Genomic DNA, 26,409 nt, shown 5'->3' on the forward strand with positions numbered 1-26,409 from the left:
CCACTATTAGTCTTTTTAAGCTTGGAAATTATGCTTCTACTTATTATCGCACTCACATGTAAAGAGTTAAAATGCAAGGTGTTCAAAACTGTTTGTGAGTGCTGTTCGTTTAATTTTGCAAATAACAGAACACAGAGGTATTTTGTATTTTATCCGCCAACAAGTAATATGGGGAAAAACAACAAGAAAAAGGAGGTGGGTTATGGTGGTTAATGCAGAATAGTTTAATTATTTGAATCACCTCAATGCAAAATTGTTAATAGAGCAGATTGGCTATAGAGGATTTTGGATGTTATGTTCTATTTCTAACTCGTAATATAGGTATTAGTTATTGGTACTTTGATCATGTGAGAATGGTACGGGAGAAAAAAAATATATTATTGATATCACCTATCAAGTGTTTTACAATAGCTCTATTTATAACTTTTACACAATACTTATTCTACTCCTATTCCATATGGGACTAGCGTTATTTACATAACTATCTAACACTTCCCCTCAAGCCCGTGCATACAAAACATATGTAGCGAGCTTGTTACTTATGTAACTAATACGAGGACCAGTGAGAGACGTGGTGAAATATCTGCAAGCTGATTATTCGACTTCACAAACTTTGTAGCAATATCTCATGAGAGTATCTTTTCTCTGACAAAGTGACGATCAATCTCAATGTGTTTTGTTTTCTCATGGAACACCGGATTGAGCTTGACACTGGACTTCCTTTGCAGGGTAATTCTCTTAATGGCCAGCAGTTGGTCGCTCTTTGTACCGCCGACAACAAGCCACCATCCTTCTTCATTGGTTGTGGGATATCTAGGTGCAAAAACAGGTCCAACCTCTGTTCCACCCTCAAGATCTCGCTCAAGGGTTACCTGCACACTCACATTGTCTCCAGCACTCACATTATCACGGTTCAACACATCATATGTCAAATCAATGTTTGGAAACCGATTACAAAACCGGGCAACATCCATAAGCTGTAAGTCCGACATTTGCAAGAGCTCACGCCTCTCGTCATCTTCCATCTCCACTAAATCCAACACTGTCTCTATACTCTTTCCTGGATTTTCTTGGCACTTCTTAGCCAATTCATTTGTAAAATGTGGAACCTGAAGAAGCATCGAGTCACGTTCCCACGTTCCCCGTGTCACCATCTGGCTAACCTCCATTGCTAGAAGTGCTAGACTAAGCCATTTGTTACTGGAAATAACATCAACCATTGCTTGAAGCAGCCTAATAGCAGAAAGAAGCACCTCTTGCTGGTCAGAAGCAAGATTTCCACCCACCACTTGCCTAGAGAAATGGGCTTGTAAAAGAGCATTAGCCTTGGCGTGAGGATCTGTGTATTTCGGATTCTCAAAGGAGAAACGCTGGTGAATAATCAACCTTCTTGTCAACTCCTCTTCACCTAGTCTTATCGGCAACCGTTCATACTCCGACGCTGAAGCCAATATTTCCAATAAGCCCTTCAATTTCGTTTTGGAGGTCAGGGAAGAGCTAAATCGCTCTATTGCCGTGTGACTGATATAATAGTATGACGCTATCATGCCAAGGTTCAGAGGTGAAAGCAAAACGTCATCCTCAACAGCAAGGCATTTGCTTGCCTCCAAGTCACTGATAGCATTCTCCACCAGCTCTGAGAGGTGGTCCGACAGATGCCTGTGACTAACACCCTGCAGATTGTAGTAGTTTGGATTCTGTGTCAGCCTTCTATACATGAAGGTCCATGTTAGGTAATCCACCGCATCCTGCTTGTTCTGAATAACTCCCACGACCACCTCAGCAATCAAATTGTCATGGAGATAGTGTTGCAGATGGCTTTCAACTGGGAATGCATCATACATGAACTTCTTGTAGTAGTCCTTGCGTGGTTCATGGCAAAGGATGACACACTTCCCACAGCTATCTACAAGAGGTCGACTGGCATGACCCATCATCTTCAACAAATCAGTAACTGGATAATCAGTGTGCATATTTTCCCTACCGTCATAGTACTGTGTTCCCGTCACCACCACCAAATGGGCAGATAGTGGTACTTCCCAACACATTGTACTGTTCATCACACATACTTGAATCCATCCAGTTTCAAACAATGTCTTCACTATTTCCTGATCCTCAAGACTCTCTTTTATCGGAATAGGGACACGATCGGAATAGGGACACGATCTAGAAGCTTTGCCAATTCTATTTTCTCATCTTGTCTGATTGTTACATATTTGAATTCCTCACTAAGAGAGAAAAGCCTACAAAGTTCAATATCACCCGTGATGGGCTTCAAATGCTCATTGTACGTGGAAATTGTCCCATGAGTTATGTAATAATAGCTCGCAATGCGCCCCAGGTCAGTCACCTGGAAATATCCACTTCTCTTATCATACTTAACCAAGTTAATGTTGTTCCTCCTGTATTTGTAAAATAATGATTATGGAAATTAAAACGTTAGCTTATTAACGTAAATATAAATGATACAAATGAAACACAAATTAATTCGACCCCACTGAATTCACAGTGTTTCCTTAAGGAATTTAATCCAGGATAGAACGAATTATACACTGGTGTAGCGGTACTTCAAACCCCAATGTTTCAGCGAACACAAAGTTCGGCAGCAAATCACACTTACTGTTGCTTTCTTAGTAGTTTAAAAAAATGCAGAACAAGGGAGGAGAAGTCAGAAAGTCGTATGGAAAATCTGAGAGGAAGGAGTGCAAAGTATAGCTAACGTTGAGTTATCGGTGAAGAGAAGATCAATTGCTCTCAAGTTTTCAGTGTGTCTTCAACAGGCTGCTTGCACCCTCTATTTATAGTGCAATTAGCTGCTAAAAATGGACCCGCTGCCACTCATGAAGTGGAGCACTTGGCCATGGTGGACAGAGCACCAGGCTGTTTACTAATGGAGCAATCAATATGGCAATGGTGGCTGGAGCACTACTCATGGTGGAATGAGCACTTGCTCATTAATATTCACGGATTGGAAAACATCCGTTACAAACACGGATAATATTACGTTAATATTCACTATTAACAAATAAATTTGGTCCAAAAAATTAATCAATCAATCGATCATTTGACCAAATCCAAATCCTAATCCAAATCCAAATCCAAATCCGAAGCCGAAGCCGAAGCCGTAGCCGTAGCCGTAGCCGAAGTCGAGCCGAGCGAGCGAGCGAGCGACGACGGCGCGAGGCTTGCCTTCTTCCTAACTCTTTAAGAGCTACATGAAGTTCATTTGTATATAAACCCACCAAACTCCTTTTCCTCTACCAATGAGGGATAATGTCTCATTAAAAAGAGAGGGAAACTTAAAATTTTACTCAAAATTTTCATTTCCCTCCATTTTCCATTCATACTCTTTTTAATATCTTTCCATATTAAAAAGAAACTCAACAATCCCTCACATGAATGGGGAATGGCTATATCACGGAAGTATGCATGAAGACTTGTGTGATTTGCAAGCAAGGATTAATTGCATCTGGATAAGTAGGTTTCCCTTTGAACTTTCCGTAGTGAACTTATGTCGGATATACTCGGTCAATCGGTAGATTTGATATCTTTGAACCGTCGAACTTTAGTGTATACCTAGACAACCATAAGTCACACAATCAATCCCTTAACCGTCTTTGGTTCTCATTGTTGTGTTCGTTTCAGCCATGAACACTGCCTGGTTTCATAAGTGCGTAGAGAATTGGCCTTGCAAAATTCTCCTTGAAGCGGCTAACACTTCACACATACATAGGTGATTCCTAAACGTGTCATCTCATAGATACACTATTTGATATACCCTGTATCAAATTTAGAAATCATTAAAAAGCCTTAATGCTTTATCCTTGGTACTGAACATTGTCTCATCACGAGAATGGACTAAAACAAATTTTGTTGACAATGTTGAACCGTCATTAATGACTTTGTTTGATCTCCTTGAACCTAGATCTTGGGATCTCCAGTCTTCTAGGTAGAGTTACCGCCACAATGACTTGTTCTCGGCCATAGTCCCATTCCCCTCGATGATTTCTCAACTACCTCTCTAGTTAGGCCTTTTGTAAGTGGATCCGACACATTATCACTTGACTTTACATAGTCAATCGTGATAATTCCTCTAGAGAGAAGTTGCCTAACGGTTTTATGTCTTCGTCGTATATGACGAGATTTACCGTTATACATAACGCTCCCAGCCCTTCCAATTGCCGCTTGGCTATCACAGTGTATGCATATTGGTGCCAACGGTTTGGGCCAAAATGGAATGTCTTCCAAGAAATTCCGGAGCCATTCAGCTTCTTCACCGGCTTTATCTAAGGCTATGAACTCAGCCTCCATTGTAGAGCGGGCAATACAAGTTTATTTGGAGGACTTCCAAGATATCGCTCCTCCACCAATAGTGAATACATATCCACTTGTGGACTTCGAATCAGTTGAACCGGTGATCCAATTTGCATCACAATATCCTTCAATCACCGCAGGATATTTACTGTAGTGCAAATCAAAGTTTTGGGTATGTTCTAAGTATCCCAAAACTCGTTTCATTGCCATCCAGTGAGATTGACCTGGATTGCTCGTGTATCGACTTAGTTTACTTATAGCACAAGCTATATCTGGTCGTGTACAATTCATGATGTACATTAAGCATCCCAACACACGAGCATAATCCAATTGTGATATGCTTTGGCCTTTGTTCTTTGCTAGTGCAAGATTCACGTCAATTGGAGTCTTTGCAACTTTAAAGCCCAAGTGCTTGAATTTTTCAAGTACTGTCTTAATATAATGAGATTGTGACAATGCCAGGCCTTGAGGAGTCTTTTGGATCTTAATCCCCAGAATTAAATCTGCAATTCCCAAGTCCTTCATATCAAACTTGCTAGTTAGCATACGCTTAGTAGCATTTATGTTGGCAATGTTATTACTCATTATCAGCATATCATCCACATATAGGCAAACAATGACTATGTGATTTGGAACATTTTTAATGTACACACATTTATCACATTCATTTATCTTAAAACCATTTGACAACATTGTTTGGTCAAATTTCGCATGTCATTGTTTGGGTACTTGTTTTAGTCCGTAAAGGGACTTAACAAGTCTACATACCTTATTTTCTTTACCTGGAACCACAAACCCTTCAGGTTGTTCCATGTAAATTTCTTCCTCCAACTCTCCATTTAAGAAGGTCATTTTAACATTCATTTGATGAATTTTAAGACCATACACTGCAGCCAATGCTACTAACATCCGTATGGACATAATCCTTGTAACTGGGGAGTATGTATCAAAGTAGTCAAGACCTTCTCGTTGTCTATACCCTTTGACAACAAATCTTGCCTTAAATTTATCAATAGTACCATCATCTTTCATTTTTCTCTTAAAAATCCATTTAGAACCCAAAGGTTTATTTCCAGGAGGAAGATCAACCAATTCCCATGTATGGTTGTTCAAAATGGATTTTATTTCACTATAGACTGCCTCTTTCCAGAACAATGATTCCGAAGAAGACATAGCTTCTTTAAATGTTCGAGACTCATTTTCCAATAAGAAAGTCACAAAATCTGGTCCAAACGAAGTAGACGTTCTTTGACGTTTACTGCATCTTGGATCCCCCTGATTAAATGTACTTTCTTTTGTTTCTTCCCGAGGTCGTTTAGATCCTTCACCAATCGACTCGCATTCCTTTTTATATGGATATATATATTCAAAGAACTCAGCATTATCTGATTCTATAACCGTATTGTTATGAATGTCAGGATTTTTTTATTTATGAACCAGAAATTGATATGCTTTACTATTGGTCGCATATCCAATGAAAACGCAATCAACTGTTTTCGGTCCTATTTTTACCCTTTTGGGTTTATGAACTTGCACTTTTGCTAAACACCCCCCACTTTAAAATAATTTAAGTTGGGCTTCCTTCCTTTTCCATTTTTCATATGGAATGGATTGTGTTTTGCTATGGGGTACTCGATTTAGTATTCGGTTAGCCGTAAGAATGGCTTCCCCCCACAAGTTCTGTGGCAAACCAGAACTTATCAACAATGTGTTCATCATCTCTTTTAATGAACGATTCTTTCTTTCCTTAATCCCATTGGATTGGGGCGTGTAAGGGGCTGTTGTTTGATGAATAATTCCATATTCTAAATATATTTGTTCAAAAGGAGTTTCATATTCACCACCCCTATCACTTCTTATCATTTTGATTTTCTTGTTAAGCTGTGTTTCAACTTCATTTTTGTATTGCTTGAATGCGTCTATTGCTTCATCTTTACTATTAAGTAAGTAAACATAGCAATATCGAGTACTATCGTCAATAAAAGTTATGAAATACTTCTTTCCACCGCGAGATGGTATTGACTTCATGTCACAAATATCTGTGTGAATTAAGTCTAAAGGATTTGAATTCCTTTCAACCGACTTATAAGGATGTTTAACATACTTAGATTCCACACATATTTGACATTTTGATTTTTCGCATTCAAACTTAGGCAATACTTCCAAGTTTATCATTTTTCGCAAGGTTTTATAATTGACATGACCTAAACGTACATGCCATAAATCATTTGACTCAAGTAAGTAAGAAGAAGCTGAAGTTTTATTATTAGTTTCAACAACTATTACATTCAGCTTGAAAAGGCCCTCAGTAAGGTAACCTTTTCCTACAAACATTTCATTCTTACCAATCACTATCTTGTCAGATACAAAAACGCACTTGAAACCGTGCTTTACAAGAAGTCCAGTAGAGACTAAGTTCTTCCTAATCTCGGAAACATGAAGGACGTTGTTCAAAGTCATGACCTTGCCAGAAGTCATCTTGAGAAATATCTTACCGTATCCTTCAATTTTTGTTGTAGCAGCATTTCCCATAGAGAGCGTCTCTTCGGGTCCAGCAGAAGCATATGTAGAAAATGCTTCCCTCACAGCACAAACATGGCGAGTGGCTCCAGAATCAATCCACCACTCCTTTGGGTTTCCTACCAGGTTGCATTCAGAAAGCATGGCGCACAAGTCATCAACATCATCATGCTTTTCTACCATGTTTGCTTGACCCCTTTGCTTGTCTTTCTTCCGAGCACGACACTCCATAGATTTGTGTCCGGTTTTCCCACAGTTGTAGCAGTTTCCACTGAACCGCTTCTTGCTTGGGTTGTATTTCGGACCAGAAGCCTTCTTTCTCTTTTTGTTATCTTCAACAATATTTGCTCCCATTATTGTTGAATTTCCACGGCCTCTCCTTTCAGCAGCTTTATTGTCCTCTTCGATTCTCAATCGAACAATGAGATCTTCAAGGGACATCTCCTTTCGTTTATGTTTCAAATAATTTTTGAAGTCCTTCCACAATGGAGGCAACTTCTCAATTATTGCTGCTACTTGGAATGCTTCATTGATGACAAGACCTTCAATGAAAATTCCGTTAGTAAAATTACTAAAAAATTTACTTTCAACAACAGTATTCATTTGAAATATACCTTCAGTAAGTAGATCATGAATAATCACTTGCAATTCCTAGACTTGGGTAATAACAGACTTGCTATCTACCATTTTGTCGTCCAAAAATTTTGCAGCGACGAATTTCTTCATCCCGGCATCTTCAGTTTTGTATTTCTTTTCAAGCGCATTCCACAATTCTTTTGACGTCTCCACGCCACTGTATACATTATACACATTATCCTCCAGTTCGCTAAAAATATAATTCCTGCACAAGTCAGAATGCTTCCACGCCTCAATCACGAGAAAGCTTTCATTCTTTGGAGTTTCATCTGGAAGATCAGGAACATCTTCTTTGATGAACTTCTGTAGACATAACGTAGTCAAGTAGAAGAACATCTTCTTCTGCCAGCGCTTGAAATCCATCCCAGAAAATTTTTCGGGTTTCTCTGCCGGTGCCAACGCCGGAGTTCGACTTGTCGATGCGTTGGCAGTCATCATCGGAACAGCTTGATTTCCGTCATTCGTCATTTTTTTTTCTGAAAAAAAATGACACAAACAAACATTTAATAAACGTTTAAAACTGGAGTGAAAAATCACGTAGATTTTAATCTCCAACAAAATGCCACGAAGGCTTTACTCTCCAAATGGGAGTACACAAAACCATAAAGGTTTTAAGTTTCCAGAATAATAAGAATAACACAAATACAGAAATTAAAATTTCTAAATTCCTTAAGCTTGTTGTTCCTCCTGTATTTGTAAAATAATGATTATGGAAATTAAAACGTTAGCTTATTAACGTAAATATAAATGATATAAATGAAACACAAATTAATTCGAGCCCACTGAATTCACAGTGTTTCCTTAAGGAATTTAATCCCCTCCTAGTACCCAAGGTTATGGATTATTTCCTCCCAGGATAGAACGAATTATACACTGGTGTAGCGGTACTTCAAACCCCAATGTTTCAGCGAACACAAAGTTCGGCAGCACACTTACTGTTGCTTTCTTAGTAGTTTAAAAACAATGCAAAACAAGGGAGGAGAAGTCAGAAATTCGTATGGAAAATCTGAGAGGAAGGAGTGCAAAGTATAGCTAACGTTGAGTTTTCGGTGAAGAGAAGATCAATTGCTCTCAAGTTTTCAGTGTGTCTTCAACAGGCTGCTTGCACCCTCTATTTATAGTGCAATTAGCTGCTAAAAATGGACCCGCTGCCACTCATGAAGTGGAGCACTTGGCCATGGTGGACAGAGCACCAGGCTGTTTACTAATGGAGCAATCAATATGGCAATGGTGGCTGGAGCACTACTCATGGTGGAATGAGCACTTGCTCATTAATATTCACGGATTGGAAAACATCCGTTACAAACACGGATAATATTACGTTAATATTCACTATTAACAAATAAATTTGGTCCAAAAAATTAATCAATCAATCATTTGACCAAATCCGAATCCGAAGCCGAAGCCGTAGTCGTAGCCGAAGCCGAGCCGGCCGAGCGACAACGACGGCGCGAGGCTTGCCTTCTTCCTAACTCTTTAAGAGCTACATGAAGTGCATTTGTATATAAACCCACCAAACTCCTTTTCCTCTACCAATGAGAGACAATGTCTCATTAAAAAGATAGGTAAAACTTAAAATTTTACTCAAAATTTTCATTTTCCTCCATTTCCCATTCATCCTCTTTTTAATACCTTTCCATATTAAAAAGAAACTCAACAGTTACTCTTGTCCAGCAACGTAGCAGCAGAATAAACCAAGTCAGCACGCCTTCCCTCCAAAGCATAATCAGTTTCGAGGGCATCCGCAGCTAGACCATAAAGTGTGGGATTCTGTACCATGCGAACATAGAGGTAAGTATATAGGAGCCACTTGCATGCCTCTTTGACATTCTGTACTGTCCCAAGAACAATCTCTGCATTCAATTGATTAGCCAACTTGGATATAAACTGACTTTCAATAGGAAGCTGTTGATTCATCAAAGAAAGATAATATTGCAGTTCACTGTGTCCAGTTATGATGATTCCTTCACCATAAGTATCATATTGAGGCCTTCCAGCACGGCCAAGCATTTGCATAACATCAAGAGGACTGAGTTCAGTCCATGCTCCTTTTTCAGGATTGTAAATCTTGGTACCTTTTATAATGACAGTATGTACAAGTAAATTTACACCCCATGCTAAAGTTGCAGTTGAGACCAGCACTCGCACATGTCCATCAGCAAAAAGCTCCTCCACAAGCTGCCGATCAGTTCTGACCAATCCCGCATGGTGAATTGCAAAACCATATGGTAAAAGATCTTTGAGACCATTGCTCTTGATAAGCTCAGTTTGAGACTGTAAAATTTCCCGAGTTAAACCATCCTCCTTCAAAAACTTAGTAAGGGTGTCATTACCAAGTGCAGCATGCCGGATTGCTCGAGCTGTTTTAGTTGTTTCCTTCCTAGAATGAACAAAGATAAGCACCTGATGCTTTCCTGCAACACTAATCACCTTCTCATAGCAAATATCATTCATCAACTGGAACCTCTGCAGTGGCTTCTTAACAGTTATTCCAATATACTGTTGTGCCAACGGTACAGGTCTATAGCTATTGTCAAAATGGAAGAGTCCTTTATTCAGATCAACTCGCAAAAACAACGCCACATCCTGATAATTTGGAAGAGTTGCTGACAATCCAACAAGCCGAATATGCTCTTTTGTGATTTCAATCTGTCTGATAGTTCTTGCAATGATACTCTCCAAGACAGGACCTCGATTGTCATGCAGGAGATGTATCTCATCAATAATAACAAGTTTAACAAGCTGCATATAGGTGCGATCGCCTGACTTTCTGGTGATAATATCCCACTTCTCAGGGGTAGTCACAATAATTTGAGTCTCTTCAATCTGTTGACGAGTTAATGTTTGATCACCGCTCAATTCTTTCACCTTGACACCGTAATGTTCCAAACGCTTGGAGAGATTGCCAACCACTTCAGAAACAAGGGCTTTCATAGGTGCCACATACACAATCTTATAATTGGTGTGGTTGAATGATCCATCTAAGTTGCGGTTTAGAGCGATTTGCTGAAGTATAGTGAGCATAGCTACATTGGTCTTCCCAGCACCTGTTGGAGCACAGAGCAAGATGTTCTCTGGGGAAAAGAGGGCAGTCTCATATACTTTACTCTGAACCCTATTCAATTGGGTCACCCCACTGAACGCTGGTTGAGCCCTCACTGGAATGGAGGACATCTTCACAAGCTCTTCTCCAGGGACTAGTGGCTTTGGCTTCAGTGCTGGCACGTGAACTTCCTCGTACCCCTTCTTATGATTCCTATAAGACCCCAGTGGAAGCTCGCATTTTGCATTTGCCATCGACAGACTACCTTGATGAAATGCAAGGCTGTCAAGATCAAGCAGCTGGCGTTGCCCCATTAACCAAGCATTATCATTATCTCTGTCACCATCTTTGAGATGCCGAGCCTCTTCCCTAATGTTTTTCTGCAGCTGCCTCTCTTTTGCAGTAGCCCTAGTAGCATACAACAGCTCTAGTACCGCGGCATGATCTGGCCCCAACCGCAACATCTCTTGTTCAATTTCCTTCCTTTTCGCTTGGTCTTCAGCCCGTGCAAGACGGGTACTGTTGGACTTTAAGCCATTGGGCTTTAAAGCAGAAGAAGTGTGAATTGGAAATGGAGGAAAATAAAATGGAGGGAAAATGAAAAATTTGAAGAAGTGAACTTTTGTCTTGCACTTTGTCCCTCATTGGTGAGGGACAACCATATTTGTGTGCTTATATATAGAATCACTTCTTAAAGCTCTTAAAAGGAGTTGAAGAGAATGAACCCTCGCGTCGTCGTCGTCGTCGCTCACTCTGCTCGGCTTTGGATTTGGATTTGGATTTGGATTTGTCAAACGATCGATAAGATTATTTTTTGGACAAAATTTATTTAATTATTTAATAATTAATTAAATGTCAAGTCACTGCTGAAAATACGCCAGAATCTTGCTGAAGATTCAGAGATCCTATCAGCCGCGGTCGCTGTGTAACCGCGGCAGGCAGATTCAGAGAGATCGATAAGATTATTTTTTGGACAAAATTTATTTAATTATTTAATAATTAATTAAATGCCAAGTCACTGCTGAAAATACGCCAGAATCTTGCTGAAGATTCAGAGAGCCTACCTGACCGCGGTTCTGCCGCGGTCGCGGTGGAACTGCGGCAGGCAGATTCAGAGAGCCTATTTGACCGCGGTTATGCCGCGGTCGCGGTAGAACCGCGGCAGGCAGCGTATTCTTCTGAAAAGACACTTTTTCCAGACACCTCTTCTGATAATTGCCTATAAATTCTGAGGCAAGGCTCCATTTTCTACACACGAAAAACACTCTAGAACTTCTTTCTTTCTGAATACACTACATCCTAATTCGCAGTCTCTCTCTCAAATTCGTAAGTGTGATTTTGCTCCGTTCTTTGAGTTCGTTGGTATCCTGCAGTTTGTATTGCCACTGTTGCAGGAAGGTTTATTCCGTTTTATCCTGGGAGGATTTAATCCATTACCTTGGCAACTTGTGAGGGGGTTAAAATTCCTTAAGGACACATAAGAAAATTGTGGACTCGGAATATTTCTGATTCTTTATTGTTTTCTAGATTTCTTTATTCTTCTAACAGTTTTGTTTTCTGTTTTTTGTTTTAACACAGTAACGCTTACAAGCTTAAGGAATTTTACAATTACTAACATTTCTGTGTTAATTATTAAACTGTTTTCTATATACTCTGTTGGAGACTAAAGCCTTGTTGCTTTCTACTCCTATAATTGTTTCTGTCCGGTTTAAAATACATAAAAAAAACTTTGCCGGAATAATAAACGTACGGGTTTGAAGTATATAAAAACTTCACCATTGTTACGTGTTGTATGTTTGGTTTGGTATTCAGTTTGAAGATATCAAAACTTCACTGATTTAATAAGTTCTGTATTGTTTTCAACTTTACAGAAATATGACGAATGAAAACCAAACTAATGGAAGTATTGCGGGAACGGGTGCTACTGTTATGAGTGTTGCTGCTTCGTCAAGCTGTTCTACTCCTGCTCATGCTATGGCACTGGCAGAAAACTCGAAAAGTTTTCCGGTATTGACTTCAAACGCTGGCAAATGAAGATGCTCTTCTATCTTACTACGTTGAGTTTGCAACGTTTCATCAAGGAGGATCCTCCGGTCATGGCTGAAAATACTCCGGATGATGAACGACTTGTTGTAACTGAAGCATGGAAACATTCTGATTTCTTGTGCAAAAACTACATATTGAGTTGTTTGGAAGATGGCTTGTACAATGTCTATAGTGTCATGGAAACTTCAAAAGCATTATGGAATGCGCTTGAGAAGAAGTACAAGACTGAGGATGCCGGACTTAAGAAGTTCGTGGCTGCAAGGTTTTTGGATTTCAAGATGATTGACACTAGGTCAGTCATAACTCAAGTCCAAGAATTACAAGTCATTGTGCATGACCTCTTTGCTGAAGGTATGACCCGAATCAATAATTTTATTAATAAGATTTATCTTATTATTAATTATGAATTTGTTATTGAAGATATGGTCATAAATGAGGCCTTTCAAGTCGTTGCTTTCATTGAGAAGTTACCTCCGTTGTGGAAGGATTTTAAGAACTATCTTAAACACAAGCGGAAGGAGATGACACTAGAAGACTTGATTGTTCGTTTGAGGATAGAAGAAGACAACAAAAATGCTGAAAAGAAGTCACGTGGAAACTCGACAATAATGGGGGAAAATGTTGTTGAGGAGGCGCCACAAAATAAGAAGAGGAAGAAGGCTTCTGGACCAAAGAATTACCCAAGCAAGAAAAAGTTCAAGGGTAATTGCCACAACTGTGAAAAATCTGGGCATAAGGTCGTGGATTGTCGTGCGCCAAAGAATGATAAGAAGAAAAAGAATCAAGCTAACATGGTTGAAGATGAAATGGAGGACTTATGTGCCATGTTGTCTAAATGCAACTTGGTAGGAAATCCAAAAGAATGGTGGATAGATTCTGGAGCCACCTGCCATGTTTGTGCTAACAAGGAGTTATTTTCTTCTTATGCCCCCGCAGGACCCGACGAGACAATCTTCATGGGAAATTCATCTATGGCCAAAATGAAGGAGTTGGCAAGATTGCTTTGAAGATGACGTCGGGAAAAATAGTGACTCTAAACCAAGTCCTCCATGTTCCAGAAATTCGCAAGAATCTTGTGTCTACCTCACTTCTTGTCAAGAATGGATTCAAATGTATTTTTGTTTCTAATAGTGTTGTACTAAGTAAGAACGGTGTATATGCAGGAAAAGGTTACCTAAATGAGGGCCTTTTTAAGCTAAATGTAATAGCAGTTCCTATCAATAAAGTGAATGTTTCTTCTTATTTACTTGAGTCAAACACTTTATGGCATTCGCGTTTAGGTCACGTAAACTTCAAAACATTGCGGAAGATGATAAATCTAGAAGTATTGCCAAAATTTGATTGCATTAATTCCAAATGTCAAATATGTGTGGAATCAAAGTATGCTAAGCATCCTTATAAGTCCGTTGAAAGGAATTCAAGTCCTTTAGACTTAATTCACACAGATATTTGCGACATGAAGTCAACACCATCTCGCGGTGGGAAAAAGTATTTTATTACTTTTATTGACGGTAGCACGAGATACTGCTATATTTATTTACTTAATAGTAAAGATGAGACAATTGATGCTTTCAAGCAATACAAGAGTGAAGTTGAAACACAACTAAACAAAAAGATCAAAATGATAAGAAGTGATAGGGGTGGCGAATATGAATCTCCTTTTGAAGAAATTTGTTTGGAAAATGGCATTATTCACCAAACAACTGCCCCTTACTCTCCACAATCTAATGGAATTGCGGAGAGGAAGAATCGAACGTTGAAGGAGATGATGAATGCATTACTAATAAGTTCTGGCTTACCACAGAACTTGTGGGGGAAGCTATACTTACAGCTAACCGGATAATCAACCGTGTACCTCATAGTAAAACACAGTCCATTCCTTATGAAAAGTGGAAAGGAAGGAAGCCTAGCTTGAAATACTTCAAAGTGTGGGGGTGTTTAGCTAAGGTACAAGTTCCTAAACCTAAAAGGGTTAAGATAGGTCCAAAAACGGTTGATTGTGTGTTTATTGGATATGTAACCAATAGCAAGGCATATCGTTTTCTGGTTCATAAATCAGAAAATCCTGAGATTCACATTAATACGATAATAGAATCAGATAATGCTGAATTCTTTGAAACTATTTATCCGTATAAAAAGGAAAGTGAAGTGACCTGCCAAAAGTCAAAACGACCTCGGGAGGAAATAACAGATGGTATGCCTAATGAAGAAAATCCAAGAAGAAGTAAACGTCAAAGGATATCTACTTCATTCGGTCCAGATTTTCTGACTTTTCTGTTAGAAAATGAGCCTCGTACCTTCAAGGAAGCAATGTCTTCCTCAGAAGCACAATATTGGAAAGAAGCTGTCAATAGTGAAATAGAATCCATATTGAGCAACCATACCTGGGAATTGGTTGATCTTCCTCCAGGTAACAAAACGTTGGGTTCTAAATGGATTTTCAAGAAGAAAATGAAGGACGATGGTACTATTGACAAATACAAGGCAAGACTTGTTGTCAAAGGATTTAGACAATGAGAAGCTCTTGACTATTTTGACACATACTCGCAGGTAACAAGAATTACATCCATTCGGATGCTAATAGTGTTAGCCGCCTTGTATGGTCTTCAAATCCATCAAGTGGATGTAAAAACATCATTCTTAAATGGTGATCTTGAGGAAGAAATTTACATGAACCAACCTGAAGGGTTTGTGGTTCCGGGAAAAGAAAAGAAGGTGTGTAGACTTGTCAAGTCCCTTTATGGACTAAAACAATCACCCAAGCAATGACATGCGAAATTTGACCAAACAATGTTGTCAAATGGTTTTAAGATTAATGAATGTGATAAATGTGTTTACATTAAGAACGTTCCAAATCATATAGTCATTGTTTGCTTATATGTTGATGATATGCTAATAATGAGCAAAGACATTGCCGACATTCAAGCTACTAAACGTATGCTTGCTAGTAAGTTTGATATGAAAGACTTAGGAGTTGCCGATGTAATTCTAGGAATTAAAATCCAGAGGACTCCTCAAGGTCTAGCTTTGTCTCAGTCACATTACGTGAAAATGGTACTGGAAAAATTCAAACACTTGGAATTTAGAAGTGCAAGAACTCCAATTGACTTAAACCATCATCTTATAAAGAATAAAGGTGAAAGTACGTCTCAATTGGAGTATGCTCGTGTGTTGGGAAGCTTAATGTACATCATGAACTGTACACGACCTGATATAGCTTGTGCAATAAGTAAACTTAGTCGATTCACAAGTAATCCCAACAAACATCACTGGGTGGCAATGAAACGAGTTCTGGGATACTTGGAGTATACCCAAGACTACACCTTGCAATACAATAAATATCCTGCGGTTATCGAAGGATATAGTGATGCAAATTAGATAACTGGCTCAACAGAAACAAAGTCCACAAGTGGATATGTTTTTATTGTTGGTGGAGGAGCAGTATCTTGTAAATCTTCCAAACAGACGTGTATCGCTCGTTCTACAATGGAATCAGAGTTTATAGCTTTGGATAAAGCTGGTGAAGAAGCTGAATGGCTTTGAAATTTCTTAGAAGAAATTCCGTTCTGGCCAAAGCCTTTGGCTCCTATTTGTATACATTGTGATAGTGAGGCTGCCATAGGACGAGCAGGGAGTGTTATGTACAACGTAAAGTCTCGTTATATACGACGAAGACATAACACCGTTAGATACCTACTTTCTAGTGGAATTATCGCTATTGATTATGTAAAATCAAAGGATAATGTGGTGGATCCGCTTACAAAAGGCTTAACTAGAGAGGGAGTTGAGAAATCATCTAAGGGAATGGGACTATGGCCGAGGACAAGTCAACATGGCGGTAACTCTACCTAGAATTTTGGATGTTCCGAGATCTAGGTTCAAGGAGCTCAAACAAAGTTGTGATTGACCGGTTCAACATTGTCAAAATAAAATCTTTGGTCCATTCTCGTGATGAAGACAATGTTCAGTAACAAGGATAGAACTTTACACGTTCTTTAATGATTACCAAAGTTTGATGAGGTATCTATCAAATAGTGTCAATCTAAAGGATTACACATTTAGGAATCACCTACGTAAGTGTGAAGTGTAAGCCGCTTCAAGGAGAATTCTGTAAGGCCAATTCTCTACGCACTTATGAGACCAGGCGGTGTTCATGGCTAAAACGAACACAACAATGAGAACCAAAAGACGGTTAAGGGTTGGTTGTGTGACATATGGTTGTCTAGGTATACACTAAAGTTCGACGGTTCAAAGATATCAAATCTACTGATTGACCGAGTATATCCGACATATGTTCACTACGGAAAGTTCAAAGGGAAACCTGCTTATCCAGATGCAATTAATCCTTACTTGCATAATCACATAGCTTTTATCTATGATCTTTCTTGATACAGCCATTCCCATTCATGTGGGGGATTGTTGGACTTTAAGCCATTGGGCTTTAAAGTAGAAGAAATGTGAATTGGAAATGGAGGGAAATAAAATGGAGGGAAAATGAAAAATTTGAAGAAGTGAACTTTTGTCTTGCACTTTGTCCCTCATTGGGGAGGGACAACTGCATTTGTGTGCTTATATATAGATTCACTTCTTAAAGCTCTTAAAAGGAGTTGAAGAGAATGAACCCTCGCGCTGTCGCCATCGTCGCTCGCTCGGCTCGGCTTTGGCTTTGGATTTGGATTTGGATTTGGATTTGTCAAATGATCGATCGATAAGATTATTTTTTGGACAAAATTTATTTAATTATTTAATAATTAATTAAATGCCAAGTCACTGCTGAAAATACGCCAGAATCTTGCTGAAGATTCAGAGAGCCTATCTGACCGCGGTTCTGCCGCGGTCGAGGTGGAACCGCGACAGGCAGATTCAGAGAGCCTATTTGACCGCGGTCACGGTAGAACTGCGGCAGGCAGCGTATTCTTCTGAAAAGGCACTTTTTCCAGACACCTCTTCTGATAATTGCCTATAAATTCTGAGGCAAGGATCCATTTTCTACACACGAAAAATACTCCAGAACTTCTTTCTTTCTGAATACACTGCATCCTAATTCGCAGTCTCTCTCTCTCAAATTCGTAAGTGTGATTTTGCTCCGTTCTTTGAGTTCGTTGGTATCCTGCAGTTTGTATTGCCACTGTTGCAGGAAGGTTTATTCTGTTTTATCCTGGGAGGATTTAATCCATTACCTTGGCAACTTGTGAGGGGTTTAAAATTCCTTAAGGACGCACAAGAAAATTGTGGACTCGAAATATTTCTGATTCTTTATTGTTTTCTAGATTTCTTTATTCTTCTAAAGTTTTGTTTTCTATTTTTTGTTTTAACACAGTAATGCTCACAGGTACACCATACTACCTTTAGCCGGTTCCACAGAAGATATTTGATGAGAGTGAACTTATCAAATTGGAGATGCAACCGGAGCTTGGTTTCTACTTCACGATCGTCGCCTTCAGCAAGAGTTTTGAGAACCTCATCAGCAAGCTTTTGGCTCAGTTGCGGATCGATATGGTGCTCATAAGCTTGAGAGATCTTTATTTGAAGCCAATAAGCATCTACGTCTTGAACATTCAAGGACATTCCAACATCCGCCTCACGCATCTCATAATCAGCAATGATAGGCATAGCACCAGAAGAGTCGGTATCCAGCACATCATTGTCCTCCTCCTCTTCATCATCAAGGTCACTCTCTTCTTCTTCTTCTTCTTTTTCTTCATTGTCCTCAAACTGAACAGCTACACCAACATCATCATTCAGAGGTGCATCGCCATCGCCATCACCTTGATAATCAGTGATGAGTCGCCCAATGGACACCAACTGGTCAAACACCTGATTTGATGCGGAATTTAACAGGTTTTCAATCAGGTCTTTCTTCTTATCAGAGTTAGTAAAGTAGTCATTTTTTAAGACAGTCAATATCTCATCAGCTGCAGCAATAACAATATTCAATGGTTGGCCACCAAGTTGCTGCTGAATGAGGCTGAGTAGGGCCTCATAAGCAGCCCTAGCTTGCTTGGTTTTAGGCTGGTAAACACCATCTTCCTCAGTTGAAGTAAGAACACTTTCAAGTAACCATCTCTTCTTGCTTTGCCTATGCCAATCAGAGACAAGTAGTGGTTCGCGCTTCCTAGCAGCCTTGTCAGGTCTACCCTTGTAAGCACGATCGCCAAATGTTTTGGGGTCTATTTTCCTATAAAGAGACTCAGGTTCACCTGAGTTGGCTCCGTATTCATACACTTCCAAATGGCCCATCACAAAACCTACACCTAGTCCTAGTTTGAATTTGAATTGCAGGGAGGGAGAATATATGGGGTGGAGTTCAATCGATGAAATACAATACTCCTACAAAGGATATATATATATATACTAGTTGGCAGAGGAGCTCAATCCCAATCCCAATTGGCCTACATTGTCGGTTTCAATCCCAATCCCAGTTGGAATTGGATTCGGTTTCAATCCCAATCCCAATTCGATTTGGATTATAAAAAATAAAAATAAAAAACTACGGGAAACAAATAAATTGATACCAAATAAGCATTTAAAATTATGTCATGATTTATGTACTACCTTAAAATTAACGGTGATAATGTAAGCTCCTATAAGTAATGAAACCTAATTTTATTTATCTAACTAGGGAATTTGCCACGCTTCATGCGGTTATAAATGATAACCAGATATTTAGAAATAATTTTATAGATTTAGTTGATATGTGTGTGTGCATGCGCGCGTGCACATATAATTAAACAACCAATCATTTCGAATAAATATTTTAGCGAAAAATCACAACTCACACGAACTGCATATTTTATTTTTAATATTCAATAAAAATAAAAAAAGAGTTTACACTTACACTTTATTCCTTAGACTCCAAAGTCTGTGCGGGGGTTAATACATGATTCTTTCTCTCTTTATTCCTTAGACTCCAAAGTCGGATCTTGGATTTTAAGATCATGGGTGCACATATGACTTTGACGTAAAGCTAATGCTTGTCATAATGTCAGTGACATAGAAAGATTTAGTGTCTTATGGTTTATTATTAGCTTTAAAAATGTTATTCAAAGAGATAATTAACTATAATCCTGCTAAATTAAATTTATATTTTGATTATTATTATTAATAATAATATTGTACAAGCATTAATGCCGTTAAAACTAAAATTGGTGCAAGTTTTAGAATAAAAAGAAGCACGAAAATATCAAAAAGCTTTGGAGCATGTGATTACTTCTTTATATGTGTAATCCTTACCAAAAAGAAAAAACTGTATTCCGTTCTAAAAGAAATTGGAGATAGAAGTTCAATAATTTGACCGAAAGAAAATATAATTAAGCAATAATTTGATTGGAATAAAAATAATTAGGCAAGTGTCTTTGTAAAACTTAGAATAGATCTTACACTTACATATATTATTTTCTTTTGTTAATATTAACAGTGAAATAAATTTATAATGGTTTAAAATAAAAATAAATCTTACCTAGAAGTAATCAATGGATAATCGCTAAAATTTCAATTTATCATATACCATGAAGCCTTGGAGAATAAATTGGGTTGAAATTGGTTGCAATCAAGGAGAGAATCAAAGAACAAAAAATGATAAGAAAAGGCAAAAGAAAAAAATATATAATGGTAAAAATAGAAGAAAAGCCAAGCTAAAATCTTAGTATCATATGTGGAAATTGTCTCAAACTGAGGCACCAAATGCCAAATTTGACAATGGGTGCCTTCTACCCTGTGTAGCAAAACATGAAAAATTTTACAATGGAAATCTACTTTTATTTGCAAGCAGGATGGGTTCACGTGCCCCAAGATTCTTAATATGGATACGCCCCTGTAAGACTTCCCTCTACCATCTACTATCAAGTTCTTTTTTTTTTCATTATCACCCTCTTTCCTAATGCTATTTTCTTATATTATATTTTGTCTTTTTTCTTTCTTGTTCTCCGTAATCGTACAGTAACTCTAGAAAAAAACTTTTGCTCCCTTCTTCATGCCAACGAATCTCCCTTTTCTTCTCTCAATTCTTTATAAAAATTCAAAAATTTTGTTTTATTTCTGCATTGATATATCCCGAAAAAAGCTTATAAATAAAAAATAATAACTCAATAAATTAAGAGAAATAATAAGAAATATAACAATTCAATTTTCTTCTACGTGCTACAGCTGGTTTACATTTTTCTCTTTTTCTATAATACCAATGAATGAATTTTTTTATTATGTTACCTTTCAAGTGGGAGCGTACATGAACCGGCTTAGTTTAATTTTTATTAAAACCAAACCAAATCATTTAAAATCAGTTTGGATTGTTTCAATTTTGTCGAATTTTTAGGGGTTTTCGAGTTTTTTTGTTACATGAATAATATGTCAATCTGACCTTTCGGGTTTTGATGTACACTTTCAAAGCTAACTGAATTTGGTAATTAAACATAAAAATCAATATGATACTAAGTAATGATATGTTTTATTTAATTTTTAATTCTCGAAACACCACTTTAAATTCGAAAAAGATATAAGAATATAATAATGTGATGGCCCAAAAGGTTATCACTTGCTTTTAAATTGAATTCTATGTTTTCGACGCCTTAAAAACCTTATTTAGCATCATCTCGAATTGCATGCACAGTCCGGACGCGTGCCGGAAAGCTTACATGTGAAAATCCGTGAAAAATGATAAATTTTGACTATAAAATGAGTTAATTTGACTTCGGTCAACGTTTTGGGTAAACGGAACCGAACCCATTATTCGACGATTCCAGAGGGTCCGTAAGAAAATATGGTACTTGGACGTATGCCCGGAATCGAATTCCGAGGTCCCAAGCCCGAGAAATGAATTTTTAAAGAAAATTATTTTCTGAAATTGTTTAAAGGAATTTGAAATAAATTTTGATTAGAACATGTTGGTATCGGGCCCGTATTTTGGTTTCGGCGCTTGGTACAAGTCTTATATATGATTTAAGATGTTTCTGTGAAATTTGGTAAAAAACGGATGTCCTTTTTCGTGATTCGGACCCGTAGTTGTAAAGTTTGATATTTTGGAAGTTTTGGAAATTTTCTTTGATTTTGATACTAAAATTCAATGTTCATGATGTTATTTTGGTGATTTAAGTACACGAATAAGTCCGTAGGATGTTTTTGAGATTGTGTGTATATTTGGTTGGGAGCCCCGAGGGCTCGGGTGAGTTTCGGATAGGCGTCGGAGTGTTTTTGGACTTAGGAAATTGCAGAATCTGTTGTCTGCTGGTGTCCAGGTATTTATGCTATGCGATCGCATAGTTCCTTCCGCGATCGCGTAGAGTATAATTTGAGAGGTCCATATTTGTTATATGTGATCGCACTGTTTCCTTCGCGATCGCAATGTGTTAGCCCCAACCTTCATTTTCTTCTATACGATCGCATGGTATTGTCTGCGATCGTAGTGCTCAGGCCCCTTTACCCTATGCGATTGCAACCCCTTGTCCGCGATCGCATAGACCAAAATTCGCCCAGTTATTTTTTAAAAGCCTAGAGCAGTAGCCATACGAGATTTTTACAAAATTTCATAACTTCTTCTCCACACCTCTTAGGGCAATTTTTGAAGAGAAACTTCACCATAACTTCATGGGTATGTAATCTTAAGCTTGTTTTCTTCCATTTTATCAACACCCACTAGATTTCTAGGCCTAAAACATGAGATTAAGGGTAGAAAATTAGGAATTGGGGTAGAGTTAGGGCTTTTTGATTATTTGAGAATTTGATATCGTTTTGGGGCCGGATTTCAAAACAAATTATATATTCGGGCTCGTAGGTGAATGGGTGATCGGGTTTTGGTTCGTACCTCATGTTTTGACCAAGCAGGCTCGGGGTCAATTTTTTGGATTTTGGGGAAGAATGATTAGAAAGCTATAATTAAGTATTAGAATTAGATTGTTTAGCATTTATTGATGTTATTAAGTCAATTATGTATAGATACGAATGTTTTGGAGCCAAATTCAAAAGGAAAGGCGGTGTTTGAGGCTTGAGTTGGCCGTGGAATTTCGAGGTAAGTGTTCGGTCTAACCTTAGCTTGAGGGATTAGGAGTTGTGTCCTATTTGCTAATTGCTTCTTGTTGAGTACGACGTATAGGCATGGTGACGAGTATCTATACGTTGGTGTCGAGCATGACCATGAGTCTTAAATTGATATTTGTTGTATTTTTAAATGATACTACGGATGCTTTAATTGGTGATTTTCGATATTGAGCAAGGACTTAGTTTATTTTCGTGAAAATTACTTATGATTGAGTATTGGTGTTAACTGAGAGGAGTAAGAGTTGAGTTAAGATTGGTTATAGCTGATTCTCCCTTGCCGGGACGTGTATACTTTTACTATTGAATTCTCTTGCCGGGATAGTGTAGTTTATTGTTGATCCCTTGCCGGGACTCGTGGTATGGTTGAGTTTAAGGTATATAAATATATTGGATCGAGTTGCACGCTGCAACAATGTTATATATATTGGATCGGATTGCACGCCGCAACAATGTTATATATATTGGATCTGGTTGCACGCCACAATAATGTTATATATATTGGATCGGGTTGCACGCCGCAACAATGTTATATATATTGGATCGGGTTGCACACCGCAACAATGTTAAATATATTGGATCGGGTTGCACGCCGCAATAATGTTATATGTTGGATCGGGTTGCACGCCGCAATAATGTTATATTGGATCGGGTTGTGCGCCGCAACAGTGTTATTATTGCTTTGTTGTAGATTTTAAATTGTTTCTCTCATACTTCTCTTTATTTCTGCTGGATTTGATGTGTTCCCCGAAGCATGTACCCCCTCCCATTTAAACTGCTTATTCCTGTTTATTTTCTGCCAGTATATTATATAATTGCACAGGTTTATCTGGAGTCTGGTCCTAGCCTCATCACTACCTCGCTGGGTTTAGGCCATCCACTTACCAGCACATGGGGTCGGTTGTGCTGATGCTACACTCTGCACTCTGTGCAGATATCGGAGCAGCACCGGGACAGTAGCACTTGGGGAGCCAGCCTTCAGTCCACTCAGAGATCCCAAGGTAGTCCTGCAGGCGTTTGCATGCCCGACGTTCTCTTACATCTATTTATATGTTCTGTTTTCACTTATTTCCGAGACAGACTGTATTTCCTTGTTCAAACATTTGTATGTAGTATTCATAGACAGTCCGTGGATATTGTGATACCGGTCTCTGGGTAGAGACGTATGTTGGCATTAGTGCGCACAAGTTGAACGTCGATCCGCTCTACCCGCCAGTACGATAAATAAGAAGAAAATTCAACACCACAATCAACGAGGCCGTCCATTATGAGGTGGAAAAACTACTCGCTAACGGCTCCATCCGAGAGTCAAAATACCCCCAATGGGTTGCCAACATGGTCATGGTGAAAAAGAAAAACGAAAAGTGGCGGATGTGCGTGGATTTCACGAACCTAAACAAGGCATGCCTGAAAGACTCCTTTTCATTGCCTTACATCGTTCAACTCATCGACACAACTGCAGGGCACGAGTTGTTAAGTTTCTTAGACACCTACTCAGGTTACAACCAAATCCTCGTGGTGGAGGAGGACCAGGAAAAGACTACTTTCATCACCCATCAGGGAACGTACTGCTACAGAGTCATGCCATCTAGGTTGAAGAACGCAGGGGCGACTTATCAAAGGCTGGTCACCAAGATGTTCAACAACCAACTCGACAAATAATGGAAGTTTACATAGACGATATATTAGTCAAATCAAAAAGGAAGTGATAGAAACTAAGCGTCCACCAAACTGTATAGAGAACCAGGTTCTCTATCAGTTCCCATTGTAAGCAACAGACTGTAAAACCAAACAGTATAGGGAATCAGGTGTCACACCTCCTTTTTCCGCACCCGAGGGGCGCAGGGGAGTTTTTTCCAATTAAAGGACAATCGAAACGGGATTTATTTATTTATTTCAGAGTCGCCACTTGGGAGATTTAGGGTGTCCCAAGTCACCAATTTTAATCCCGAATCGAGGAAAATAATGACTTTATATTATAGTCTGCGTACCAGAAATCCGGATAAGGAATTCTGTTAACCCGGGAGAAGGTGTTAGGCATTCCCGAGTTCCGTGGTTCTAGCACGGTCGCTCAATTGTTATATTCGGCTTGATTATTTGATTTTATACAAGTATGAACTTATGTGCAAATTTTAACTTTTAACCGCTTTTATTATTATTTTTACGAGAATTGCAACGTCGTGAAAATATATCTCGAACCACGTTACATCAATGCACCCGTGGTTATTGACATATCTCGACTCGGTTGAGATTTGGATTTGGGTCACATAAATGTGCACCCGAATCAAGAAAAATAAATTATTAAGACGCGCCTAAAGCAACTAACGTATTGTTATTTTGGGGAAGGCCGTAAAATTTGCTAAACGGCATGTCCCGGATTCTAAGTATTTTTAATATATATATACATTTAGAGGGCCCCGCAGCTTCTACATTTTGTTTGTCGAGGCTCGTCTCATTTATTATTAAAAGGAATTTACAACGTCATGGAAATGCACCTCAGACCACGTCACAGTCAATGTACCCGTGATTAGAGACACATTTCGATTTCGTTGAGATTTGGATTTGGGTCACATAAATGTGCACCCGAGTTTAGGGAGATAACATTATTAAAGGCGCTCCTAAAGCAACTAGCGCATCATTATTTTGGGCTAGGGCCGTGAAATTTGTTAAACGGCCCGTCCCGGAATCTAAGTATTTGATACATATATTTTGTGAGGGCCCCTCAATTTGTCCCTTTTATTTGGCGAGGCTCGTCTCATTTTTATTGTTTTTATTTTTATTTTTATTTTTATTTTTTTTATTTTTTCAAAAGGATGCCATTTTTACGTCTTTAACAATACTAAAACTTACAGCCTCTTTACAACTAAAATCCCATGACTTGTTAGAAGTTTAATAAAAGGAGTTTAGCGAATGAGTGTTTCGGGAGTAGTAACAACATGCACTAATACTATTTTTTTTCGAATGACCTAACCAAAGGAAAGGACGAACAGATTAACGTCAAACTTGTGTCATAGAACGACTAGCCCAACTTAATTAAATGACATCAAATAAACAAGAATAACTTAACATGAAAATGAACCAAAATGCAGACAATGAAACATAGGCAGAAAATTTCCATACCAATTTTTATATTGCATCTCGAACATTCAACGTAAAGTTTATTTATCTAATATATCGAGGTTTACTGACCTTTGCACCTCGACAAACTCAGAACGACAAACAGTGCTTCCTACAGAACTCGAACCGGACCTCACTCGACGAGGAATAATGATGAAACCTCTGCCAAGCACCTCGACGTACCGGACCTCGACGACCCAAAGTCGACCTCGACAGAAAACAGAAAACTCGGCAAGGCAGGATCGCGGCAACCCACAACTGCTCGCGAAAGACGGAACGACGTCGACAGCAGCAAGGTCGACGCGGGAGGGGGGGCTACTGACTGACCTGTTTGGTGGTGTACGCCGGTGGTTTTGGATGATGCTGGGTAGCAGGTGGTCGTGGGCTGCTGTTTGACGGACGTGCTGAAAACGAACAGCAACGACAATGGATGCTGCTCGACCAACGTAGCAATGGGGTCTACGATGAAACTAGGAGGAGGAGGGATGGTCGTGAGCTGGTGTTTGGACGGTGTCAAGGAGCTGGTTGTTGCTGTATTTTTTCCGGCGCGACACCTGTGTACGTGAAACTGCAGTTGGAGGGGTCGTTTGGGCAGTTGACGACGGGGGGTGGTTGGACGACGCAGCAGCGATGGCTGCTGCTTGACATGTGGTCGATGGGTGTTGCTGGGGGTGCGAGGGTGATGGTGTTTGGGCGACGGTTATGGG

At 38.9% G+C, this 26,409-nt stretch overlaps 1 protein-coding gene across 1 annotated transcript; it reads right to left on the bottom strand.

The window, feature by feature from the left end:
* Positions 1–626: 626 nt before the first annotated feature.
* On the bottom strand, positions 627–18,799 carry LOC104231017 (DExH-box ATP-dependent RNA helicase DExH12-like). The gene is made up of 5 exons (XM_070172901.1): positions 17,886–18,799; positions 9,135–11,032; positions 5,111–5,246; positions 2,213–2,402; positions 627–2,108 (listed from the first exon to the last, which is right to left on the bottom strand). Exons 1-5 carry the CDS (start codon positions 18,797–18,799, stop codon positions 627–629), a joined length of 4,620 nt encoding a protein of 1,539 aa, XP_070029002.1.
* Between the last annotated feature and the right edge of the window lie 7,610 nt (positions 18,800–26,409).

Source organism: Nicotiana sylvestris, chromosome 4 (genome assembly GCF_000393655.2).
Source record: "Nicotiana sylvestris chromosome 4, ASM39365v2, whole genome shotgun sequence".
Taxonomy (NCBI): Eukaryota; Viridiplantae; Streptophyta; class Magnoliopsida; order Solanales; family Solanaceae; genus Nicotiana; species Nicotiana sylvestris.

Bases quoted from the DNA above. Each gene is read 5' to 3' on its own strand.
- LOC104231017 (XM_070172901.1), bottom strand. From the start codon at position 18,799: ATGGGCCATTTGGAAGTGTATGAATACGGAGCCAACTCAGGTGAACCT. The intron at 11,033-17,885 runs GCATTACTGTGT...AAAGTCCAACAG, and splicing joins GTAGTATGGTGTACCTGTGA to TACCCGTCTTGCACGGGCTG. The intron at 5,247-9,134 runs GTAACTGTTGAG...CATACTCCCCAG, and splicing joins TGCTACGTTGCTGGACAAGA to TTACAAGGATTATGTCCATA.